Source organism: Pteropus vampyrus, unplaced genomic scaffold (genome assembly GCF_000151845.1).
Source record: "Pteropus vampyrus isolate Shadow unplaced genomic scaffold, Pvam_2.0 Scaffold98, whole genome shotgun sequence".
Lineage (NCBI taxonomy): Eukaryota > Metazoa > Chordata > Mammalia > Chiroptera > Pteropodidae > Pteropus > Pteropus vampyrus.
Genome location: NW_011888879.1, coordinates 1422344 through 1445802, shown reverse-complemented (window position 1 = coordinate 1445802; position 23459 = coordinate 1422344). Strand labels below are relative to the sequence as shown.

The window sequence follows — 23459 nt, the reverse complement described above, 5'->3', positions numbered from 1 at the left end:
TAAGGTACCATTCAGGCACATGCTACCAGGAGAAAAAGAGAAAAGTCTGAAGCTTAGGAGTAGTGTCCCATGATGGCTCACTGGGGGCAGCCCATCTGCACAATGAGGGGACAGGCACCAAAGTTAGGAGGGAGAGATGAGGCCCTCGCTACTTTGCTGATTTAGTTCCATAAACCAACTCTCCTTGAACTATTCTGAAATCTTATAATTCCTTTCCACTCCCCACGTACCTAAGTATCAGAACTAAAAAAAAAAGCATACAAAATTAACATTAAAAAAATAAATTTATTTCAAGTCTGAAATACTGAAGAACACACGAACAGATAACTAATACAAAGAGCAAAACTTAGAACATGAAAAGTGACTTTCAGACAGATGGGCATTCTTTCAGCAATACTCTGGGTTTACACAGACATATTTTTAAAGACATTTCTCCCACAGTCACAAAAGGCAAAAGCTATATTTGCAACATTTATAAATACAATAGCTATTGAAAGCATCCAATTTCTTTCTAAAATCACATGAAAGCATCCAATTTCTTTCTAAAAGCACATGAAAGCATCCAGTTTCTTTCTAATTTACACAAGTGTTGGTTACCCAACTCCACTTCCCAAAGATAAGACACAGAATTATATGACATTCTTGTTTGACATATTACAGATGACTGTAACTCAAAATACAGAAAATTATCAATTCATTTCACATTCTGTCACATCGTATTTCATCCTTTTTCTAATTAACAAGGAAAAATACACATGACATATATGTATAACCTTTTTGGAAATAAAGCATTCCAATTTTATCTAAAATTTGTTCAAAATCTCAGGAACTCAAGTACATGATTATTTTAAACAACACAGACAGTTTAAAAATGAAAACAATTATTTAGAGGAGGGACCTTAAAATATATCTGTGGCCGTAAAACTTGTGATGTAAACAGCTAAGGAGTTTAATGTGTCAGCATATTCTGCCTGAGCTATCACCAACTGAATAAAAAGGCTAAATACAGATTTTATATTCCCCGTATCCATAAAGCAACAATCACAGTTGTTTATCCAATTATCCAGGGAATTTCTCTAGCTATATTTAAGTTCCTGTAGTACAATGATTTGGTCTATCCCATGATGAATGGTATTTAAAATTCAAAAGAGAATTTGAGATCAAATTGAACATACTTATGACAGGGATGAAGAAAGTGCTGCCCAGAAACTCACAGGGACAGAGAGAACCAGATCCAGGACGTGGACCCAGAGTCCCTGATTCCCAGCTAGGAAGTTCTTGTAACACATTCTCCTAGGTCAGATTTTACATAATTCGCTATCGGTTGATGACAGAGAATTTTCATTTCAGTAGAAAGCAACGCATTTCAACAATGCCCAAGCCAGAACTACTAATTCAAGGGTATACCCGACTGGCTTTTTTTTTTTTTTCCCTTTTTTTTGGGATGTGGACATAATACCTATGGCTGTTTAAATGTCATTACTCTGAAGATATGTCCTTATCAGTTTAGAGAGTCCAGACACAAACGACATTCACATTTTCACTGTAAACAAAACACAGTGGTAGGCACTGTGGAAACGCATTTGGTCCTATTCTCCCTACCCTGAGCACATGAAAGAGCGGACTGTTCCCACGGTATGGAGACTGCACGTTCTGTGGCGAAGACAAGAAGCCACGAGCGCAAACCTGGGCACAGCATATCTCAAAGGAGAATGGTCGGAAAAAAACGGTACCGAGAATTAGAAGAGACGACATTTTAAGAGGCCTCCACTAAATGGGAAGCTCGAGGCTGAGCACCGGTTCCCTTATCTCAGGAATCTTCAAGGCAGAAGTGTAAGATGTGACACGAGAAATCATGGAAAAGCCAGTAACACATAAGATGGAATTTTCTTACTAGGAAGCAATTAAAAAAGCCAATGGGTACAAAACTATTTCAAATTGGAGTGGAAAAATCGTGTTAGCATTTACACCATGACAAGCAAGCAGCACAAAGAACTCAAGATAATGAGCCCGCGTCTGGCTCCTTAGCTTAATGAGAATGTAAGTTGAAGACCAAAGTCATGGGTTCAGTCCGTACACAGAATAGTTTTTATGGCCATTGACAGTATCTGTTACAAAGCGCTCTGTAACGAGAATGTGAGAAATGGGAAAGTCATAGCGGTCACCTGGAAGTCTCACACCAACACTCCTCTGGTGGGTGAGCGCGTCACCTTGCCGCACTGCACTCACACTGAGTGAGCTTGCTCAGCGGCCACAGGGATGCAAAGGGAGCCGATTAGGAACTGTACACTGGCTTCTACCAGATATTTTCTTATATAAACTGCATGTACGCTGATCAGACCTCCACGTTATAATTTTACAAAGAAGAAAAACACTTTTTAAAAATAAATGTCAAGAAGCTTACTTTCAGATCGACAATAGAACACTCAAAGTGGGACACTCGCTAGATAAATGGTAGTGTTAAAATGATGTAAGCAAAAGTACTTTAAGCAAAATATTGCTTAAATTAACAATTAAGCAAAACAGTAATTGCATTTAGTGTGTCATATAATGACTTCGGGTAAGTGTCCATTTCCCGTAACCTATAAACCAAGCCTTATTGCTCAGTTATCATATATATTAACTTTTCATTTCAAATTTTTGATTCTGACTGGTTGGACATCATAACAGTTTTTGACTCTTGATCTGTAGGACTATCAACTGGTACCTGTAGAAAGAATCAGAAAATAAAAAAATTATGGAATTTGGCATATGCCATTATGACCGATCAACAGCTAGCTCAGGAATGAAAAAAGAGCTGACTAGATAGACCGGTTTCACATTTATTCCATGCACACATTTCTCAATAGTACGATCATAAAAATATTTATTACTTACAGCTTTAATATCGCCATTTGTGATTCCTACGTTTATATTGTGTCTTCTCAGGTCAGACTTGATTAATGCTGAAACAGAGAAGCACCGATGGCGTTACCACAGAGTATGCGCAAATGTACTGTCCTTCACGCAGTGCGAAGTCTTTGATATTGGCAAATTTAGCTCACTATAGTACCATAACATTCAACGGCATCCTTGTAGTCTGGAAATATAATAGTACCTCTCTAAGCCATTAACTTATTAGCAAGTCACTCATTAGTGAAGAAATACTGGATGACAGTAAACAAAGAAAGATGCAAAGTACAATTCTTTCCCTAAAGCACCTCCCTAGGGAAATAGTGACGTGCAAACAGTTATAACACTGTAGGATAACTGCAATAATGCAGGTGTGTACAAGGTGTAGCGGGAGCATGGGAGAACAAATGCCACGTCAGCCAAAGGAAATCAGGGAAGGCTTTCTATATTTGAAGAGAAACTTGAAATGAGTAGGAACTTGTCAAGCAGATAAGAGGAGAGAGGAAGGCATTCTAGGTAGGCAGAATATAGTATATGCAAAAAATTGGGACAGGAAGAATACAGACTATTCTTGGCACTAGCGGCAGTCTGGATCACTGAAGCATCCAGTTTGAGAGGGAGGTGGCAGGAAAAGAGGTGGGGTTGGTAGGTGGCGTGTTCACTGTGTAAAGAGTTTACACTGCATCTGAGTAAAGAGTTTACACTGCTTCTGAGCAGGGCGGATGCTATCAGGCCTGCATCTTAGGGAGCTCACTCTGGCTGGCTGCTATGTGGAGGATGATTATCAGCAACAAGACTAGAGGCAGGAAGCTCAGTTAAGAGGCTTTAATCCTGCTGAGAGATGGTGAGGTGTGAATGTGTGAGAAATGGAGACACAGAGATAGGTTTCAGAGAAATTTTAGAACAGAACCACTAAGACACAGCTGTTTGATAGAATAAGAAAAACAAAGGGATGAGAGAAAGAAAAATGGGTGATTTTGAGTTTTCTTGTTTGGGTAACTGAATAGATGGTGGTCCTAGTCGTTGAAATTGAAAATCTCAGAAGAACAGGTGTCCTAGGAGGATGGTAAGTTCAGTCCTGGACAGGCTGAGTGTAAGATGCCTATGGAATATCCAGGTCCGGAGAGAGATACGTGATTGGACATACTGGGCTAATATGTAAAAGAGATCGAGGTCTGGAGACACAGATTTGGAAAGTTACTAGCATTAAGTTGCAGTTGAAAGCCACAGATTGATCAAGGAGTGTGTGAAATGAGAAAAGAAGATAAAGTATATGGGTAGTTAAGTAATCTAATCAGTTATAAAGCAAAGTAAAAATAAAAGATGAAAGTCAAGTCAGTGTCCTAAACGTTAATCTAACGCTTCCTTTGAAATCCACACTGCTCCTTTATTATCCTGATCCATTACTGATATCAATATTTTAGAAATTCATATATTTGTGCTGAGCTAATTGAATATAGGTAAATACGGCTTTTCTGAATGCATTTAAACGACTTTAAAGAAACTGGTGAGGTGTAATAAGATCATTTTTAAAAGGAGTTAAGACATTAAAACAGTATGTTTTAAATTGCAACAATGACTGCCATTGACTGACTAGCTCTACGATGTTGTACAATTAGCCAAACCAAAGAGGCTACATTTTTAATAGGGAGAAAATGTGTGTTTCTTTGCCATTAATTCTAATTACAGAATTTAGGAACACTGGGTAGCATTATCATGCAGTTTTTCAATGGACACAAAAGGGCTAAAAACGAAGAATGTGCTTTACAGAGCTGTCTTTACTACAAAGCAAAATGCACTGCATTCAAATGCTAATTCCTATGTCAAGCAAGAATTCCCAGCAATTCCAGGGGGAAAAATGTATAAAGAAAAGGTACCACCTTCATCACACCTCAGGAATTTCCCAGCCCTCCTTCCTGTCTATACAAATGAACATTGGATATAAAATCAGTAAAATATGCAACATGTGAGAGAAATTACTTAGCATTTTTAGATGGTAAAAGTATCAACTTAAGACAGTTTTAAAGCTCTTTTTTCACTTAATTTTCTAGACTTGATTTGTTTGAATTGCCATTTATGAATATGACTATAAAAATAATGTGAAAATGGAGCTCAAAAATGCCTCCTTTTTCGGTTCAATAATAACACTCTATTTGACAGACATGTTACTTCCCTGGAAATTAAGAGCCAACATGGAATTATTTATGACAGATCAGGAGTTAAGTAAATTAATGTATTACAGGTTTCACAGTTTTATATGTTTTATTTTACTAAACTGAAGAGAACAGGGGAAAAAAACTCCCTCATGGTAGAATGTTTTCCTTGGGGACCACAGGGGACACTCTCTTTGAACATAATGAATGACAGTGACCTTAGGTGGTTGTGTTTTCCAAACTAAATATTTGCCACTGGTAAGGTCTCATTGTGGGGGTTTCAGAAAGCAGAAGCAGGTAGCCAGCAAACGTACAAAGAAGGCTTGATTCACACCTTTCTGACAGATTTTGTCTCACCTGCTGGTAAAGAGACGCAGAAAGAAAAGAACAAAGCGAAAGAGCAGCAGAAGCCAGTGCGGGCCGGAGCGCACCGCTGCTCCGGAGTCTTGCTGCTAAATCCTTTCCTGCTCCTGTGCCTGGATAAAGTATAGATGAAAGTTCTTTAACATGCTCTTGCTCTGGAGAGTGGGCACTATTCTCATTCCTGCCCATGTCTGTTCCGATTATACCTAAGAAGCGTAGGAACTGGCTAACCATGCCATGTACTATTTCCACCGCCACCATCTGACTTCTTATCACCAGCACCACATTATAATAATAGCTAATGTGATTAGGCACATCCCAGGTGCCAGACACCACACTACGAGCTGTTCATGAACCACCTGTTTATCCTCACAGCAACCCCCTAAGGCAGGCCTTTAAATACCCTTTTACATACATGAGGTAAGGTGGATTTGAGAGGTTAAGTGACTTGTGTAAAGTCACACAGAGGTGGCAGACATACAAAATATACAGATGTCGAATTATAATGTACACCTGAAAATTATAAAACTCTATTAACCGACGTTACCTCAATAAACTTAATTTTTAAAAAAAGTGGAAACAAAAATAAATAAATAAATAGTCACACAGCGAGTGAGCAGCAGAATCAGACTCGAGCCCAGGTCTTTATCGACTCTTGTTCTAACAGGTTTTTTTATGTATAATTAATTGTGCTGAATTTGAAACCTGAAAAGTAAATGAATAGATTCATATCCTTGGAAGGAAACAAATAATACTCTGCTGCTTAACTCATTTTCCTTTGAATTCTGCTGAGCCGTTCAGAATCAATATACATGAACATTAAATACAAACACAACATGATACAAGCACTTTTGCCAAAAAATACTCAAATTTACCTGTTAAAATGATGCCTACAAACATCCAAACACAGAGGAAAATGTTTCCTGCCCTAGGATCGTAGTCTGACGTGAGTTTTCCTTGAGCCAACGTGAACAAAATTCCAAATATCTAAAATAAAATAAGAATTATTTTTTATCAAGTTCTCTTCTTTAGAAAAAGTGTAATGTTTTTTCCAGAGCTTTTCTTAACTATTTTATTCATATGATTTGGCTTCTAAAAGCATTCACTGAAAGGTGGAATTTTTAAAACAAAAACTCGGATCAAACTCATTATCTACTAGAATGTTCAGTAAATGAGTCATCTCAGTTTTAAGAGAAATCAGAGGGTTACCTGTGCAGCAGCATTAAGAAGGCCAGACGAAGTACCTTCAGATTCAGGGTAAGTGATTTCAACAGCAAATTCAAAACCCAAGGGGAGGTAACCAGTCATGAAGAAACTAAGAAAATGAATCCAGAATTATAGAAAGAATGAAAGGGCAATATCACACATTGAGGCAATCATTCTACTTCTCAGGCTTAATCTAATGACCAAATAAGGAAGTGTTTGGAAGTTGGTATCTGAAAGTCAGGCACTATTATTAACCAATCAGCCCAAGGTCACAAGAACTGAGAAGCAAAACGATTATGCCCAAGGTCACAAGAACTGAGAAGGCAAACAATTCCTTTTATTTTTTTCGGAGAAAAATTTACCTCTAGTTTCCTAAGTCAGTTGTCTTTCTAACTAAATAAAATTACTTGGACTAAGTAAAGTTTTATTCATTTTTCACCTACATATACCAAAAAACAATTCTAAACTTTTTATATTTCTAAAATATAAGCACACATTTATATGCACAGGATGAATCCTTTAAAGCTTAAAATATTAAAGAACCCTTGGATGAACTTTAAAAATTAAAACCACAGTAATAATACTACAGAATTACAGCAGCATGCTATCGTTCCTCTTACCCAAGCACCCCTCCCGTAACAAATACGAGGATAATGTATCCAAGGTCCAGTGTGAAAGTAAATATGACCATTCCAAAGAAAGACAAAATGTAAACTAGCAGAGTAGTCTGTCTGAAACAAAAACAAACAAACAAACAAAAAATGTTAGTATTTTGTCTGATTTTCCAAGGCACATAAAAATCATGTGGCTGTCCACTGCTCTGTCCGTACAGTAATAAATTCTCTAGTTTTTAAGATTAGGTTTTACTTATCTCTGGAAAATGTTTCCACCAAAGCATGGACTTGCCTTCAAAGCTTAAATTTAAGATTCAACAGCAGCAGACAACAAAACCCACACCACATCCAGTGCTCTGATAGGAAGGAATAGTCATATGGACAGAATCATCTTTATGGTTCCAAATGGGATAGTATTTCAAGACTCAGATCAAATTCCACCTCTTCCAAAATGCCTTTCCTAACAACTTAAACTTGTAACACTGTTTCTATCAAATTCCCTTATCATTTAGCTATCCACATAATTGGCACTTGACATCTACCAGACTTGTGACATCTATTGTAGTCTGTAACATTGGTATTTAACTTTTCATATGTGAATGCCTTGTTTCCTTCACTTAGACTACAAATGTCTCAAGGGCAGGGACCATATATTACTTGCCACAATTCCTAGTTAAGAGCAATGCACACAACAGGAGTTTGGTGACTGAATGGCACTTACCCTGAGAAGAAAGCCAGGGCAATGAAGAACACATTTCTAATTACACAGTGGACCAAGGACTATTATTAAATTTAATCCTTTATATAAGATCCCCTCACCTATAAATTTAATGGGTTTCACTCTAGCTACCGTTTCATAACAATGAAGCTGCAGCAAGCGCTATCTTAAATTATGGGAGAACTATCTTAGAGAATTCAAGATCAGAGGTATTTTGGAAGAGTTTATATAATGGTATCAAACATCTTGGGCCTGGAAAGTACATAGGATACAGTTTCACATTTCATTCATTCATTCATTCCTCCCAAGCAGGTGGAAAGTTTATGCCTGTTAAAAAATGTAGCTATTTTTTTAAAGCCCAGTGCAAAAGATGCTGCCCCCCAAACCCCTTTCTCAGTCTCCCAGGTGGTATTACTCACTCTTTCTTTTGTATTAACATTTTGCTGGTTCCACATAGATGTACAATATAGTTTAGGAGCATCTTAGCCAAAAATGTTTTACAAAAAAAAAAAAGCCTTATGCTCAATAATAATTTTTTGATAGGAAAGAACAACTTTTTGTTTTCAAGCTTACAATGTAAGAAAAGAATAATATAAAGCCTCTGTCAGAAGTCAAATGTTTCTCAGAAAGGGCTTTTTTCAGGACAGAAATGATCTCTCCTACAGTGGTCTGCATGAGACTCACTGGAGGGGGAACAAGGTGCATAAGGTGTCCCAGTTCTCAAAGGTGAAATAAATATTCAACAAAATAAGACAAACTATAGACTACAGAAACATTCAGAAATGAATCCAAGTCTTTTAGTAATAATAACACTTTTCAAATTTCTTAAAATAAAAAGCAGTTTCCTTTAAAAACAAAATACCTTAGATTGTACACCATACATCTACTTTTACTTACTTGTATGTTTTGGTATAATCCAGCCATAAGCCACAAAGAATGGAGCCCACCATTCCAGCTACTACTAGTGTTAACCCAATCCTTCCAGCATTCAGTTCTTCTCCCTTAAAAGAATTTTCATAAGAAGTTACTCAGATACTTCTAATTCAAACATATCCTTCATATTCCCATACCTTTTCAGTCAGTGGAAATAATCAGACATAATTAAGCACACATGACAGGAAAATTCAATATGGGTTTAAGATGGAGGAGTGGGAGCAGGTAATTGCATAATAAAGGACATTCTATTTTAAAATCAGAATTTTTTAAAAACACCCTAAAATATGGGAGAAATCAAAAAGGAAAATTTTCTTGATCCTCCTTAATTAGAAATACAATGATTTTTGTTAAAATTCTTTTTTTTTTTTTTTAGGGAGGCAAACCTTGGTTGACCTCACAAATTGCAAGGACCTTGTCAGTTTACAATCCCTTATTTTTTATTTTTTACGCCTACGGCACCTGGTCTTTCTAGGTGGTCTCCCATCCAAGTACTAACCAGGCCCGACCCTGCTTAGCTTCTGAGATCAGACAGGATCAGGCTTGTTCAGGGTGGCATGGCCATAGGCTGAATTTTTTAGAATTCTTAAGTAATTCACAGATGAGGTTAATCTGATAGCTTTTGCATATTATAACTGCTTTCTCCTTTCACAAGCAAAGAGAGGTCAGAGCTTGATATTCACTTCTTTATATTTGTGGTGATGTCCCTTAAAATTTTTTGTCTTTTTCCATATAAGCAGTCATATTATTTAAAAAAAATAAAAAAAAATAAATAGAAATAAAAAATAAAAAGAAGACTTAGGTATTGTCAAAGCAGTAAATTCCACTTTCCATTTTGTGTGTTTTATAAATTGCATTAAATGTATTCTCAATTAAAAACATAAATTTTTAATAACAAGGTCATATCTTTAATCTTATGATCACACTAACAGGAATTCTACTGCTAAAGAAAAATTCCTGGCCAGGCATGTAACACAACATAGGCAGAGAAGCTTACCTTATAATAGGTCAGTATCATTTGATTTAATAGTGTTGAAACTGAGTAAAATGCTCCAGTCATGATACCTACAATAATAAACAGAAAACTATAGATGTACTATTTATCAGTTTATAAAGTGCTATGGAGTCCTCTGTAACAATTGTGAAAGTATATATTTTCAGACAGTTGACAGAAAAATTAAAAGCTCTTGCCATTTTCTTTCAGGATGTGGACTGATCAATTTAACATCCAAATTTACTAGAGATTATGACTGTAAGATTCTGTCATTACACCATCTATTATTACTTAGATTCAAATATACCGACTATAAATCATATCCCCATGCATAATACTGTACATGGCAATCAAGCAATGGATTGCTTACCGAGTACCTACAATATACTCAAGCTAATAAATGTTTAAGCATAAGACAGAACACCCCTGTTTTAGAGATTTTATCCCTGCATCAAAAAGACTTAACAAAACAATTAGTAAGATGATATTAATTAAAGGATACTTAAAGAGAAAAATAAAAAACAGCTGGTTATTATGACTAGGTTTGCTGTTTCCTTGCATGTATTTATGACTTTAGGTAAGTCTCTTAACCTAGCTGAGACTTCAGTTTATTATTTCTCACTCTTTTTATTACTAAATACTTCAATCATACAAAATAGTATAAACAATAATTTAAGAAATACCCTTACTAATCGCCCAGCTTTGTCAAACATTAACATCTGGCCATCTTGCTTCAGATTCATTTTTTAGACCTTCCCTAATCCTGTTCTTCTCTCCTATTATTTCTCAGTGGTAACTCTAATCCTGATCTCGGTGTTTATCATTTTAGACACTACATGTGTTTCCATAAACAATTAGAATTATTTTGCATGTACTTAAACTTTATATAAATATATAAATAAAGTTTTATATATTAATTGTATCCATCAGCAACTGTTCTTATCATTCAATATTATGGTTTTGAAGTTTACCTGTGCTCATAGTTTACTATTTTTCTCTGCTACACAACAGTCCATTGTGTAAATACACTTCAATTTAATTATCTCTTGTCCTGTCAACAGACCTTTAAGGCTTTTTTCAGTTTTTCACTATTTACAACAATACTACAATGAATATTGTGTTTCTGTTCTTACACATAAGGGTTTCTCTCAGAGCATACCGAAGAGAACTTCTATTTTCTGGATAGGGTCAGACTGCTTTTCACCATGGTTTTATCAGTTTACACTATCAGCAGAGTTCCATTACTCCACATATTTGCCAAATTTGCTTTCACCAAATTAAGTGGGTTTTTTTGTTGTTGTTTTTTTGTTTTTTTTTTTACCAATTTGAATGCGTGTGATGTTATATCTTAGTCTGGGTTTGATCTGTATTTCCTTAATTACTAGTAAGGTTGAGCATTATATATAAGCAATACACACATATAGAAACACATAAATGCCTTCTGGTTTCCTTGGACTATTTGCTCTTTTCTTATTGATTAGTAAGAGTTACTTTTATATTGTAGGTACTAAGCCTTTGTCGGTTATATGCGTTGCAGACATTTTCTCATAGTCTATGTCTTATCTTTTCACTTTTTATTGGTGTCTTTTTGGAAAAGACCATTATTTTATTTTAAGGTAATGATATTTATCAACCTTTTTCTTTACAGTTTATGTTTTTGCATTAAGAAATTCTTTTAAGAATATTAAAGATAGTTTTCTATATTTGTTTCTAAAACTTTAAAGTTCTGATTTTTACCCTTTGGCCTTTAATCTACTACAATTCATTTTTGTGCATGGTATGATATAGAGACTTACATTTAACTTTGCTTTCTTACATATATAATCAATCATCCCAGGACAATTTACTATGTAGTTTTCTTCTCCCAAAATCAAGTTTTCATATTTACATAATGTTCTTGTCATTAGAGCTGTTCACGAATATTCCAGTTTTTCTCTTTCTAGGCACTTAGTGGCTTGAAATGTGAGCAAAAGTGACATTTCCTATTTTCTGCCTTAGTAATCATGGAAGCATGTGAAGTAACCGTGCACTTACCATATAACTTCTCGTGTTGTTACCTTTTGATAAACACTTAACACTGTTGTTTACTTTTTAGATGTTTATATTACCTCCCCACTTGGATTATAACTACTTTAGGGCAGAAATCATATATCATGCTTCCTTCTAGCCTACACAGCACCAAGGTCACTATTGTACACTTAGTTGATATTTGATAATTATTGATGGAATAAATGAATGAATAACAAAATGAACAATAAGTGAGGTTAAATGTTAAGCTAGCTCTTATAGAATTGCTTACGGAAAAAAAAGGAAAACATTTCAGGTAAAAGAAATAATGGCACAACATTACGGAGACTACAGTTAACAGCGTATATGCATATGGAGGCCTATTTGTGTGTGTGAGCCTGTATGTCTGTGACAGGAGGTTGGTTATAAATCTGGTTGAAAGAATTTTGTACTGGGAAATAGAGATAAAAGAAGATAGGTAAGAAGACACCTTAAATGGCAGGCTAAAGAAATGAGTTTGCTCTATATTAATAGTGAAGCACAATAGTTTCTGTACTTCCTAGTTATGAGTTTTAGATTTAAGCTAACCAGTGGGGCAAAATTAAGAAAAAGAATTATGGTATACTTAAATATTTAATGATGAAATGATGTAATATCTGGGATTTGCTTTAAAATATTTTAGGAAAAAAAGTAGAGGAAATAGATAAAGCAAGAACGGAGAAATGTTGATGCTGGGTGCTGGTGGGTACACAGGAATTCATTAGGTTAAAAGTTCTACTTTTGTGTTTAACAATTTCCACACACACACACACACACACACACACACACACACACACACACACACACGAAGTAATCCTGGTAAAAGGGTAAGAGTTTGAGTCAGGGAAAAATTTGTTACAACTTCTAAGACAGTTATGTAGTAGAGGGTGCACACCCCCATCTGTAAAGGGAACATCAGTGAGTGACTTCTGAAGGGCAAGTAAGACAGAAATATGGGGGTATTGGTGGTAATATAAGTAGTGTTAACATAATAAACAATGAATACACTGTTAGAAATCTCTGAAGGGAACCAAATGTGTTGATGCCTGCAGTAAAGCTACAGTGTTAGTATGAATATGTCAGCTATCCTGAAAGCTCTAAAAGGATGAGAAATTTTTTTAAAGTTAGAACTGGTTAAGGTGACCTTCTTAATGTCTAATAGTTTTGATTGAGTAGTCAAAATCAATGCCAGTCTGCACAAAGTCAGACAAAAGAATTGTTGATGACATTTCCCGTATGTTTTGAGCAATCATAACTATAGCTCATAAAGAACCTAAAATATCTGTGAGACCACACAGAAGACAGTGCTTCTCTATTGCAGACATATTAGTTTACTTCAAAAACATGTAAGTAAATCCATCCTGAAGTTTTTGCTTTTAATTCAAAATTTAAGTTTATGACTATGCTATCATTATTTTTAGAGTTAACAAGCCTATGTCATTAATTAAAGCTCAAACCACTAGGTTAAATGAGAAAAATCCACAATGCTGAAAGGTTTATACAGACATCAAAGAAAACAAAAGAAAACCACTTACCATAAGCGATCAATAGAAGGACAAAAGGCATGTTTTTAAATAGGTTCCTTATTGATTTCTTATAGGAGTACTCTTCAGGAGGGCTGTCTTGAAGAGCTGCTTGAGCCTGACTTGGTGGATAGTGAGGTTTTTCTTTGAATGCTGGAAACATACATGGAAAGGTAATTTAATAAATGTGTCTTCCATAGTGAACACACATAAATTAAATTTAAAGTAGTGAAAGTCTTTTATAGTGAGGCTTTTCATTTTCATGAATTTCTAAGTGAAAATAGTTTGACAAATAAAACTCAGAGATTTGGCCCATTCGAAACTGCAAAACCATTAATAATATGTCACAATCTTGCCCATGGATTATTCCACTTTTAGTTAAGATTAATTTTTATTATATTGAATATTAAACAATTCTATTTCTAAATTTAGTTCAATTTTTAATTAAAGGTAACATATATGAGCAAGCCAATATATTACTGAATTTTTAGAGGATTGTCTTGAGTTAGTAACGACTTTCTTCTGAAATTTGATGTAAATTTTATCATCTGGTCCAATTACACCTCTAGAACTGAAAAAGTCCAGGTAGATTCATGGGAGCAGAGCTAGGTCTTGCTGACTCACTCTAGCTGCATATGGAAAATCTAGGGATAAAGCTGGGAGACATAACGGTGTGACATATGGATTCTGATTCTGTAAGCTCTAACACAGCCCATTTCTATGGAGTTAGGGGCAGATTTCACAGGCTTCTTAGCTAGACATTTAAAGACTGCCCTTTTCTTAGGCAGGGAAGAATCTACTAACTTTCTGCAACAGATGATTAAGGAGAGAATTCCATAGGGTTTGGCTAGCTAGAAGTCAATACTACTTAACGGTAGAGCTGAACTGCTAAAATTTGGTACATCAGAAATTAAGATCTAGTTTTAGTATTGATCCAAAAATCTTAAACTAAAATAAATGGAAAATACTGTATCTCATTGAATCGAAGATGGTTTGATACTGATACTCAATGACCTTGCCAGGTATCAATAGAAGGTTTTCACATAATCATATCTCAATCACCATCAATGTTACATGCCACTGACTTGTTTTTATTGTGGAAAGAATACTTAACATGAAATCTACCCTCTTAATACATTTTAAGTGCACAATATGGCATTGTTAACTAACGCTGTACAGATCTCTAGGACTTGTTCATCTTACATGCCATTGATTATTGAAGACATCTTGATTTCAGAGATTTCATGAAAAGAGAATCAATACACACTTTAGAATCAATGAAATAGAGTATATTCAAAAAAAAAAAAAAAAGAAGGTAAATGGACTGAGAAAAAGTAGTATTTTCCAAAAGATCAGAACTTTCTTCTCTCTCGTTTTCTCTCTCTTTTTTTTTTAACAGTATCTATTTCTTTTTTTCCAACAAGAAAGGCCTGCTTTGTAGCTTGAAAGTGGGCTAGAGCTGGTGGACCTAGCTATCAATCATAATCATGCAAAAATTTAAAAGCAATACAGATTTTTAAGATTCCACCCAAGGCTCAATGAATCAGAACCTCCAAAACAGAACCTGAGAATCTGTATTAAACACAAAACTCTCCAAATGCTATCACTACCCAGCCAGGTTTGAAAATCACCACAAAAGAAATGATCCTTAAAACTTCCATATAATTCTATAATTCTCAAATTCTCCTAAAAATTAAAATTTTTTACTCACCAATACACTGATTATGACATAACTAAAACTTATCAAACTAAAATAGACTTCTATTTTTACAGGTCTCACAACAATTCAAGAGGAGACATAACTCATAAATATTTATTTTAACATCCTTACATTGGAAGGACTGGTAGACATAAAATGTTTAAGTTGTTGTAATTCCTCCTCTTCCTTTCACCCTATCTGCTCCTTGCACTGTTGAGGACGTCTGCTGTCCTTTTCTGAAAGTGTCCTAGTTAAGATAGGAGATATCTCTTATTATATCTCTTATTGATATCGGTAATACAGAACTCACACAGCTGTAAAACAAAGTTTCAGAATGTAAAAACTATGCTTACAAGGTAGTCATGAACATTTAGTGAGTCTTGGGTCTCTTAGGTTTTTACTTACTATGGCAAAATAAGTCTGAATGGCTCAGATCTCAAATATATAAACAATTCTTACTAGACTTGAACTCCATTAGATTTATTTTCTAAATACAGGTGTTATCTTTTAATTTCAGGCAGTCAACTGCCCTCTTGGACAAAATCAGGCCTGTATCTACCAGCTACATTATATAGTAAAGTTGAGCTTAAGTATACGTGAAAGAAAAGAAAACAGAACACAAAACCATTGGTCTATGACCCTGTTTACGCTGCACTGTATTTTCAAAGGATGAAGTAAGGCTTTTCCTTTATCCTTTGAAACTGAAAAACAATAGCCTTCTTAACCCTCTTCTCTCCCCACCAAAACTTGTGTCAACTATCTGTTAAAGCAGTTATTCTCCACCCCCCTGGCAACAGGCATATAAGTAGCCAAAGAATTTTGGGCTCCACATCAAACTTTTTCTCCCATGATGAAGCAACAAATCTATCGCTTAGGACCACTTCTACTTTTTAAAATTAGATTATTACATTATCTTTCCATTTCATTATTGGTTCCTATGATTTAAGCAGACATTACACATATTAACTTACTATAATACAAATATAGGTTCGAATCCTGGCTCTGCCTCATATTGCTGTATAGTGAAGCAGTCAATCCCTACCTCTTGACTATAGCTATCTTATCCACAGAAACAACAGCAAGCTGTTATGAGGCTTATGTGATATATGTTAAAGAATTTGGGGAGGAATATTTATTTTTAAAAATCAGAGACTAAATTTATCTCAAGGGCTTGAAATTCTTAGAGACTAAGTAAAAAGTTAAAAGTTTATAATAAGCGGCCTGTATATAAATATCCTGAATATAAGAATCAGAATTAAAATTATGTATATATATTCTATACTCATGTGTTTAAGTACTTTAATATTAAATATCTGATTGCCGGTACTTTTGTTTTCTGTCATCCACTCACTTTAGTGAATCGGGATGGCAGGGATTTTAACTGACACACTTCAGTAGTATGGTTTACTGCTCTGCTGCACAAGAATAGCATGATCGCTTATACAAGAATTTTTTGAATTGGAACAAAAAATAAGACTAAGTAAAAATTAAAGTATTATACTTTTATATACAACATTTTATATGTGGAGTTAAGATTGCATAGGCTCGAATTTCATCTTCAGTATTACTATGACCATGGGTAAATAAATTACTTAAATGGTGCCCAGTTTCCTCATCTATTAAATGGGAATGATAATAATAGTGCCGCCCTCAGAGGGCTGTGAGGAGTAAATGCAATAAGCATGGAGTGTGCCTTTAAACATGTTTGGTACATATCAATCAATCAAATGTTAGAGGCTATAACAGAGTTCTCCCAATAAGAATGGGGTATTACAGTGAAATCCAGTGGAAGGCTTGGGTTAATTTCTAGAAGTGCTAGATGGATTACACTCACATGTAAGCTCAATTACGAGGATAACAGGGTTACATGGCATGAACACTCAAGACAGTATTTTAGGAAAACCGCTGAGCACCAATTTAGTATATGTTACACTGCTGAAAAGCATCTGTAAAACTAATTTTATAAGATCTGGTTGGGTTTCAAAAGTACTAATGGGTAGAATTTAGAGGAAAGTAGGATTGTCTCTTAGTAATTTAGGACCTTTAAGTAAGTTAAGATTTTAAAAATAATCCATAGTTTCCTCAATAGCAAATATCTGGATATAAGGAAGATGCGTAAATTTGTTTAAATGTCACAATTTGCAACTTAAGATTTTCACATCACAACTGTATATTATCTTGCTTTTATACTAAAGATTGATATTACAAGTCACCAAGCAAAACTTGACAATGAATCTCTTTTTTCCTATTCTATTTCTATTCCATTTTTTCCATTCTTTTTCCTCATTTCCATTTGCACTCTCTATTCATAAGCCATGAGTATATAATTAAGTACGTACATGAAGAGTTCTCTTTTAATTTCTCGAATAACACAGGGTGATATGCCAATGGTCACACTTGTTATCATTTTTTTTGTCTTCCTACTTTGACAAATAAAAAGCATCTCACGTATATATTATATGTGCATATAATTTCATATTTATAGATATCTTATATATAATCTATTACTCTCTCACTTCCTCCAAAGAGACAAGCAATTGAAGACAATAAAAAAAGGAAAACCAGAATTTATGTGAAGAGCCATAAGCAATCAAAGGAAAGAGAATTTTATATTTTAATAATCCCTATTGCTAATATAAGGCCCATTTATATGAAATGTATATACACATCCAGCTATCAGAAAAGTAGACATATTCTTTAAAAATATAGATTTCTTCTAAAACTTTGTTAAACTGCTAAAATAGTACAAGGATAATCTGTCCTTTATTCAGTAGTCTGCACACAGCAAACATGCTGCTCCCTAACTGAAACATAAAAGCCATCCATAAGTAGACTGGATATGTCAGAATACTTTTTATACTACCAAGAGAACCAGGAAAGTTCATTATCTTAAAGAATTATTAAATATGTTGGCTGAGCTTCCTACACCTGGATCCTGCAGTTCATCTATAAAGGTAGTTTCTATGAAAACACTCTATAGTCTTCGTATATATTTCTTAGAGAACTAAAGGATTTCATATCTGGAGATCACAAAGTTTGAATTTTTCGTTACTATTATAGTCATGATAAAAATATATAAATGAAAAAACTCAAGCTATAATAAAATTTAACTGCAAACTTTAACAATTAAAAGATGGCCTTTCAACTTTAAAGTTCCTTTGCTCTTCAAATCAAGATATACTGTCTAAAGGGCAGTATTATAGTTAACAGCTATATTACTTTAATAAACCTTACCTATCCTTTAACCTGAAATCAGAATTGTTTCCCATTAAAAATAAACTTTAAAAATCAGACCTTCCCAAACCTTCTTCCAAACTGATGATGGCTGCTTGCAGCTGATTCTGACTGACTGCTTCAAGAGACAGGCTCAGACGAGAGGACTCAGTGACGAATGGTGGCAGCAGTGCTTTGCTGGAGTGGCCTAACAAGCAGATAGTTGCCACGATTTGAAATTCTGCTGAACAGCTTGCCACTGCCCAGGATCTGGTCAACATTTTCAGATCCAGTTAATTGTTAAATTGGGGATCCTTGGAAGGATTTATCATTAAAAGGAAGGAGGTAGCCTATTTACATCGTTTCAAAGCATTGACAAGAACGTGTTCCTGGCTAGGTTAGCATAACGTGCAGAATATGTAGAGGACTATGCAAAAAAGAGACAGGTAATATGCTTGAAACCAACGGTTAACAGGGAAGAAAAGTTAGTAGGGAGATAAATGAGATGAATTAGTCTTCAAACCCTTTACAATAGTAAAACAGAAGGACCATAACACAGCCCTAGGATTGTAGCATTCATTACCTGAGCAAGACAGTGCTATGGCAAGAATGAAACAAGCAAATGGCACTTGAGATATCAATAAAAATTTTCAGGGTTGGTTATTTTTCTTTTCATACGTTTGTCATGCATTTACCTATTTAAGCTTTAGAGAAAATAATTCACTTACCAATTATTGTTAAAATAAATAAAAGTGTGGCGATAGCTGCTGTTCCATAAAACATGGTACTGACATTATGAGCCAGATCTGTGTTATTCCATGTGTTGGGCACTAAAACTGGTGGTACCAAAAAGCCAACTGCAGTTCCAAGCTGTAAAATAAACAATCCTCTTTACAGCTATTATTAGAAGAAACAAAAAAGTTTGTACTTCCAATTAATACGACACAGGGTGCTTTTGAAAACTCTAAAAGCACCGTGTTCTAATGTCGATTTACAATTGCACTGTTAAAGAAAAATTGATGACGAACGTTTTCTCTATTCAGTAAACATTCACTGAACTACAATCTGAATGATGCTGCTATAAAATTGTGTAACATACAGTCCTTATCCTTTAGGTCAGTGGTCTCCAGCCTATTTGGCACCAGGACCAGTGCTCTTATGAGAATCTAATGCCTTATGATCTGAGGCGGTGATGCTAGCGCTGGGGAGCAGCTGCAGGTACAGATGAAGCTCAGCTCCCTTGCCCGTCACTCACCTCTTGCTGTGCTGCCCGGTTCCTAAAAGGCCAGGGACCAATACCTGTCCGCGGCCCAGGGCGTTGGGGAATCCTGCTTTAGATGCTTACAATCAAAGAGGGAAATAAGAATACGTAAAATAAGCCTGAAAAAGTACAACTTATATAATGGTACAACTCAGCAACAAAAAGACACACATCCCAATTCAAAAATGGGCAAAGGATTAAATAGACATTTCTATACAGAAGATATACAAATGTCCAACAAGCACATGAAAAAATACTCAACATTAGTCATTAGAAAATGATACCAATTCATACCCACTAGGATGGCTATAATTAAAAAAAAAAAAAAAAAAAGAACAGAATATACGAACGTTGGCAAGATGTGGAGAAACTGGAACCCTGTACACTGGCTAGTGGGACTGTAAAATAGTGCAGCCATTGTGGAAAAGAGTTTGGCAATTCCTTAAAAAGTTAAACATAGAATTACCATGTGAATTCCACTCCTAGGTCTATATATTCATGAAATAGATAATTTATATAGCTGTGGAGTTGATAATATTTCTATCATGAGCTAGAAGTGTTAATCTTGAATATAATTTCATAAATGTAAAATACTTTAAGAAAACAGTTCCTATCCAAACATGCAGAAGCAACCAATTAAAATATCAGTTATAAATTATTTTAGATAAACAACAACTATAATTCAAGCTACCCCTTCTGTACTTTTAGAGAACGGAAACAAGTATAAAGCAATCAGCATGTAGAGTTAGTGTTTTTTATGGATTTTAAATAAATCTTATTGGGATCTTGAAACAAATGTTGGAGTGGAAGTAAAAGTAACAATCTTTTGTTACATAGCTTACACACAGCAGAAAGATGCATAGAGAGGGCAAGTTTTTTTGTATACAGATTTTTAACTAGATTCTCCTCAAGCTGAATAAACACTCTATACAATTTACATAAAGTATTAATCAATAAAAGTATTGCAGGACTCCTTATGCAAATTTTAAATGACAATAAAATAATCAATTTGCAATTAGAAAAAGGAACACAAACATTCCACCTAATAATGCCACTGGAATGCTAACAGAATTTGAACCCATGGTGGAAGGAAAAACTAGTAAGCACCTTAACTTGGCAACATAAGCCACCCTTTTGCAATAGATTCCATGACCTGTGATTTCTCATTTTTAATATTAAAAATTGGTAACTGGCTTCAAGAATGTTGTGAAGACTTTATCACCAGAACATTTATTTAGCAGTCATTTATAAGTGTCTGTTATGTACCAGGCACCGACTCCTGATATACAAAATTAAACAGGGGCTTTCCACACTGATCACACAAAGGGAACAAAATCCTCAGAACCCGACACTTCCTTTTGCAAAGAATACACTGGGGGTGACAAAAAGAGCACCTACACAAGTCTCATTCATTAGTACACTGACAAGTTTTCTATGATGTCAGACATATAAAGGCCAATTCAGTTAATTACTGAATTGGTAATTCTCTAAGCAAGATGATAAGGTGCTCACTTTAAACTGGTTTTGAAAGTTCGCCCTTACAAATAGATCAAAAACCCTTCTTTAACCAAAAGAGTGCCTCCTATCTTGTGACTACTTCATTTATAGCCAAGCTTCCTGAGGGTCCATCCACACGGCTAGTTCACATGGCCTATGACTCCATCTGGTCTTTTACGGATCCAATTTTTATCTATCAATTTTTATCTAATCCTTACCTGATTGCCTAGCACGGCGGTGGCACAAGCTGTGGACACCTCCTTGGGGCCAAACCATACTGAGGCAATGCGGGAGGGCAAGCCCAGGATGAACACCTGGGCCACCGAGCACAGGGACTGGCCCAGCATGGTGACCCAGAAGAGATGCTGCTGCACACTGCCGCACTTGATCCAGGCACCCAGGCAGTTGAGGCCGGAGCCCAGCAGGGCGGTGAGCCGCAGGCCTCTGGTGTCCAACAGCCAGGTAGCCGGGAAGATGAGGGGCACGTAGGCCAGCATGTACACCATGGACAGCCAGTCGATGTGCAGCGAGGAGACGCCGTAGAAGCCCTCGAAGACATTGCTGATGATGCTATACTGTATCCACTGAAAGGCGTTGACCAGCGAGTACAAGCTGAAGATCAGTAGCACCACAAAGCGCCGTGCCGAGAGCGCCGTCCGGGGGACCGGGGTGCCCTCAGCCCCTGGGGTCTCCTCCCCGGGGCCCGTGGGCAGCAGCCGAACCTGGGTCTCCTCCTCCGGAGCCAGCTGAGTCTGCCGACTGCCCAGGGCTCCCGAGGTGGCCGCGGGGCTGTCCCGAGGGACCCCATTCAGGGCCAAGCCAGCTTTGGGCCCGTTCTGCGGCTCCGGGCTCATCTCCCTGGAGGGCGCGACCCCCGGGACCGGGAGATATCCGTTCGCAGGCGGGTGCCCGGGCGCCACCTCTATCCCCTCCTCATCGTCGGGCCTCGCCATGTCCCTGGGCTCCCGGGTGCTGCCTCGCGTCCCCGCCCTCCTCCCTCTCCGTGCACCCCCCCTGCCCAGCATGCGGGGCCCTCCCTGTACCCCAACCCCACCCCAACCTCGTGGCCCACCGCTCCTGCGACTCTTTCTCCCGCCGAGTGAGGCCGGGTGTGAGAGGCGAACCGCAACCCGGACCTCCGGATTCCGCAAACGCAGTAATCCTCCCCACACGCGGCACCAGGCCCCGCCCCGCGCGTTACGGCCTGCTGACCAATCACAGGAGCCTTCGCCCAGCAGGGAACCAATCGGAGAGCTTCTTGGGCAGGAGCAAGTTCTCCGGGAACTGCAGGAGCGGGCGGGGCTGAAGAATGCATTAGCCTGCCAGGAATCCTACCACCTGCGAGCATTGAGCGGGAGGCGGCCCGCGGATTGGGCAACTCCGGGAACGAGGGGGCTGGACAAACAGCAGGGGAGACAAAGGGGCTGGCAATGTCACACTCACCAGCAAGAGGGGCTCCCCTAGGACCCGGTCCAGCACTCAGGAGTATGAATTTGGCCTCTCGCCCCAGCACACGTGTGCGTCAAGGTCAGACACTGCCTTTAAAGCAGACGGCACCACGTTTCAAAAGTTCGTGCTCGACTCGGCACAGGAAAAACACCATAAAGCATTTCAACCGAATAAAGAGATTTCATCAGAAATCTACCCTTGGAAAGTTGGAATCCCTGCCCAACCTCCATGCCGCTGACAAATGCGGCTTGCGGCTTGTGAGAGGTGTGGTGCCACAGCAGACCCTGTCGCTCAGCATTCGTCCTTGGACCAATACCTGTAGTTAGTAATTCCTGGACACAGACATTCATTGAGTTCAGTGGGTTCCAATTATCAAATTTGTTTTGAACGGTATGTGCCAGACATTATCATGGGCTCTGGGGAATAAAAGAAATGAGATAGTTCCCACTCTCAAGAGCACACATAACCTTGAGTCTTCCTTGACTAGAGAAAAAGGCAGCCCTGCTACTTTTTGAGAAACAAAATTTGAAGGAAAAAAAGAATACTCCAAATACTCATTATTAAACTTAAATTGAAACTAGGAGTATCTCCCTATAGATTTAATCTTAAAAAGTGCTGCTATCTAAAACCCTAAAACCGTGTATACATTTTATTGCTTCTTACTATTATTTTGATTGTGTGCAAAAATATATCAGATACCTCTCAGTACAGGTGAAATGCTACATAATTCTAAACTTTAAGGAATATGCACATTTTAATGTCTTCTTTGGTCACCCCATATAAATTGCCACACGCAACCCCCTTCCTCTCTCCTGCTTATTTTTCTCCTTAGCACTTACCACTCTCTAAAATGTCCTATATTTTACTTTTTTTCCTTGGTTACTGCTGAAAGTTTTGT

At 36.9% G+C, this 23459-nt stretch overlaps 2 protein-coding genes and 1 non-coding gene across 4 annotated transcripts in view; 1 reads left to right on the top strand and 2 right to left on the bottom strand.

Annotated features, from left to right (window-relative positions):
• Positions 1-265: 265 nt before the first annotated feature.
• FLVCR1 (feline leukemia virus subgroup C cellular receptor 1) lies at positions 266-22280 on the bottom strand. 2 transcript variants are annotated; one of them, XM_011364513.2, is made up of 11 exons: positions 21331-22280; positions 19083-19224; positions 18446-18562; positions 13455-13595; positions 9877-9944; positions 8844-8947; positions 7235-7345; positions 6618-6723; positions 6284-6395; positions 2878-2945; positions 266-2707 (listed from the first exon to the last, which is right to left on the bottom strand). In XM_011364513.2, exons 1-11 carry the CDS (start codon positions 22135-22137, stop codon positions 2633-2635), a joined length of 1851 nt encoding a protein of 616 aa, XP_011362815.1. In that variant the 5' UTR covers positions 22138-22280; the 3' UTR covers positions 266-2632. The 2 variants fall into 2 exon arrangements, with proteins under 2 accessions (XP_011362815.1, XP_011362816.1); XM_011364514.2 differs by lacking the exon at positions 18446-18562 and having other exon boundaries at positions 21331-22277.
• LOC111742665 lies at positions 9330-9448 on the bottom strand. Its single transcript, XR_002781416.1, has one exon. It is a non-coding gene; the product is annotated as a 5S ribosomal RNA (ribosomal RNA).
• The window catches only part of SPATA45 (spermatogenesis associated 45), a 31859-nt gene continuing 21981 nt past the window's right edge, over positions 13582-23459 (top strand). Inside the window, exon 1 of the mRNA XM_011364512.2 lies at positions 13582-13615. The gene's annotated coding sequence lies outside the window, so the exon portion shown is untranslated. The remainder of the gene's footprint in view (positions 13616-23459) is intronic.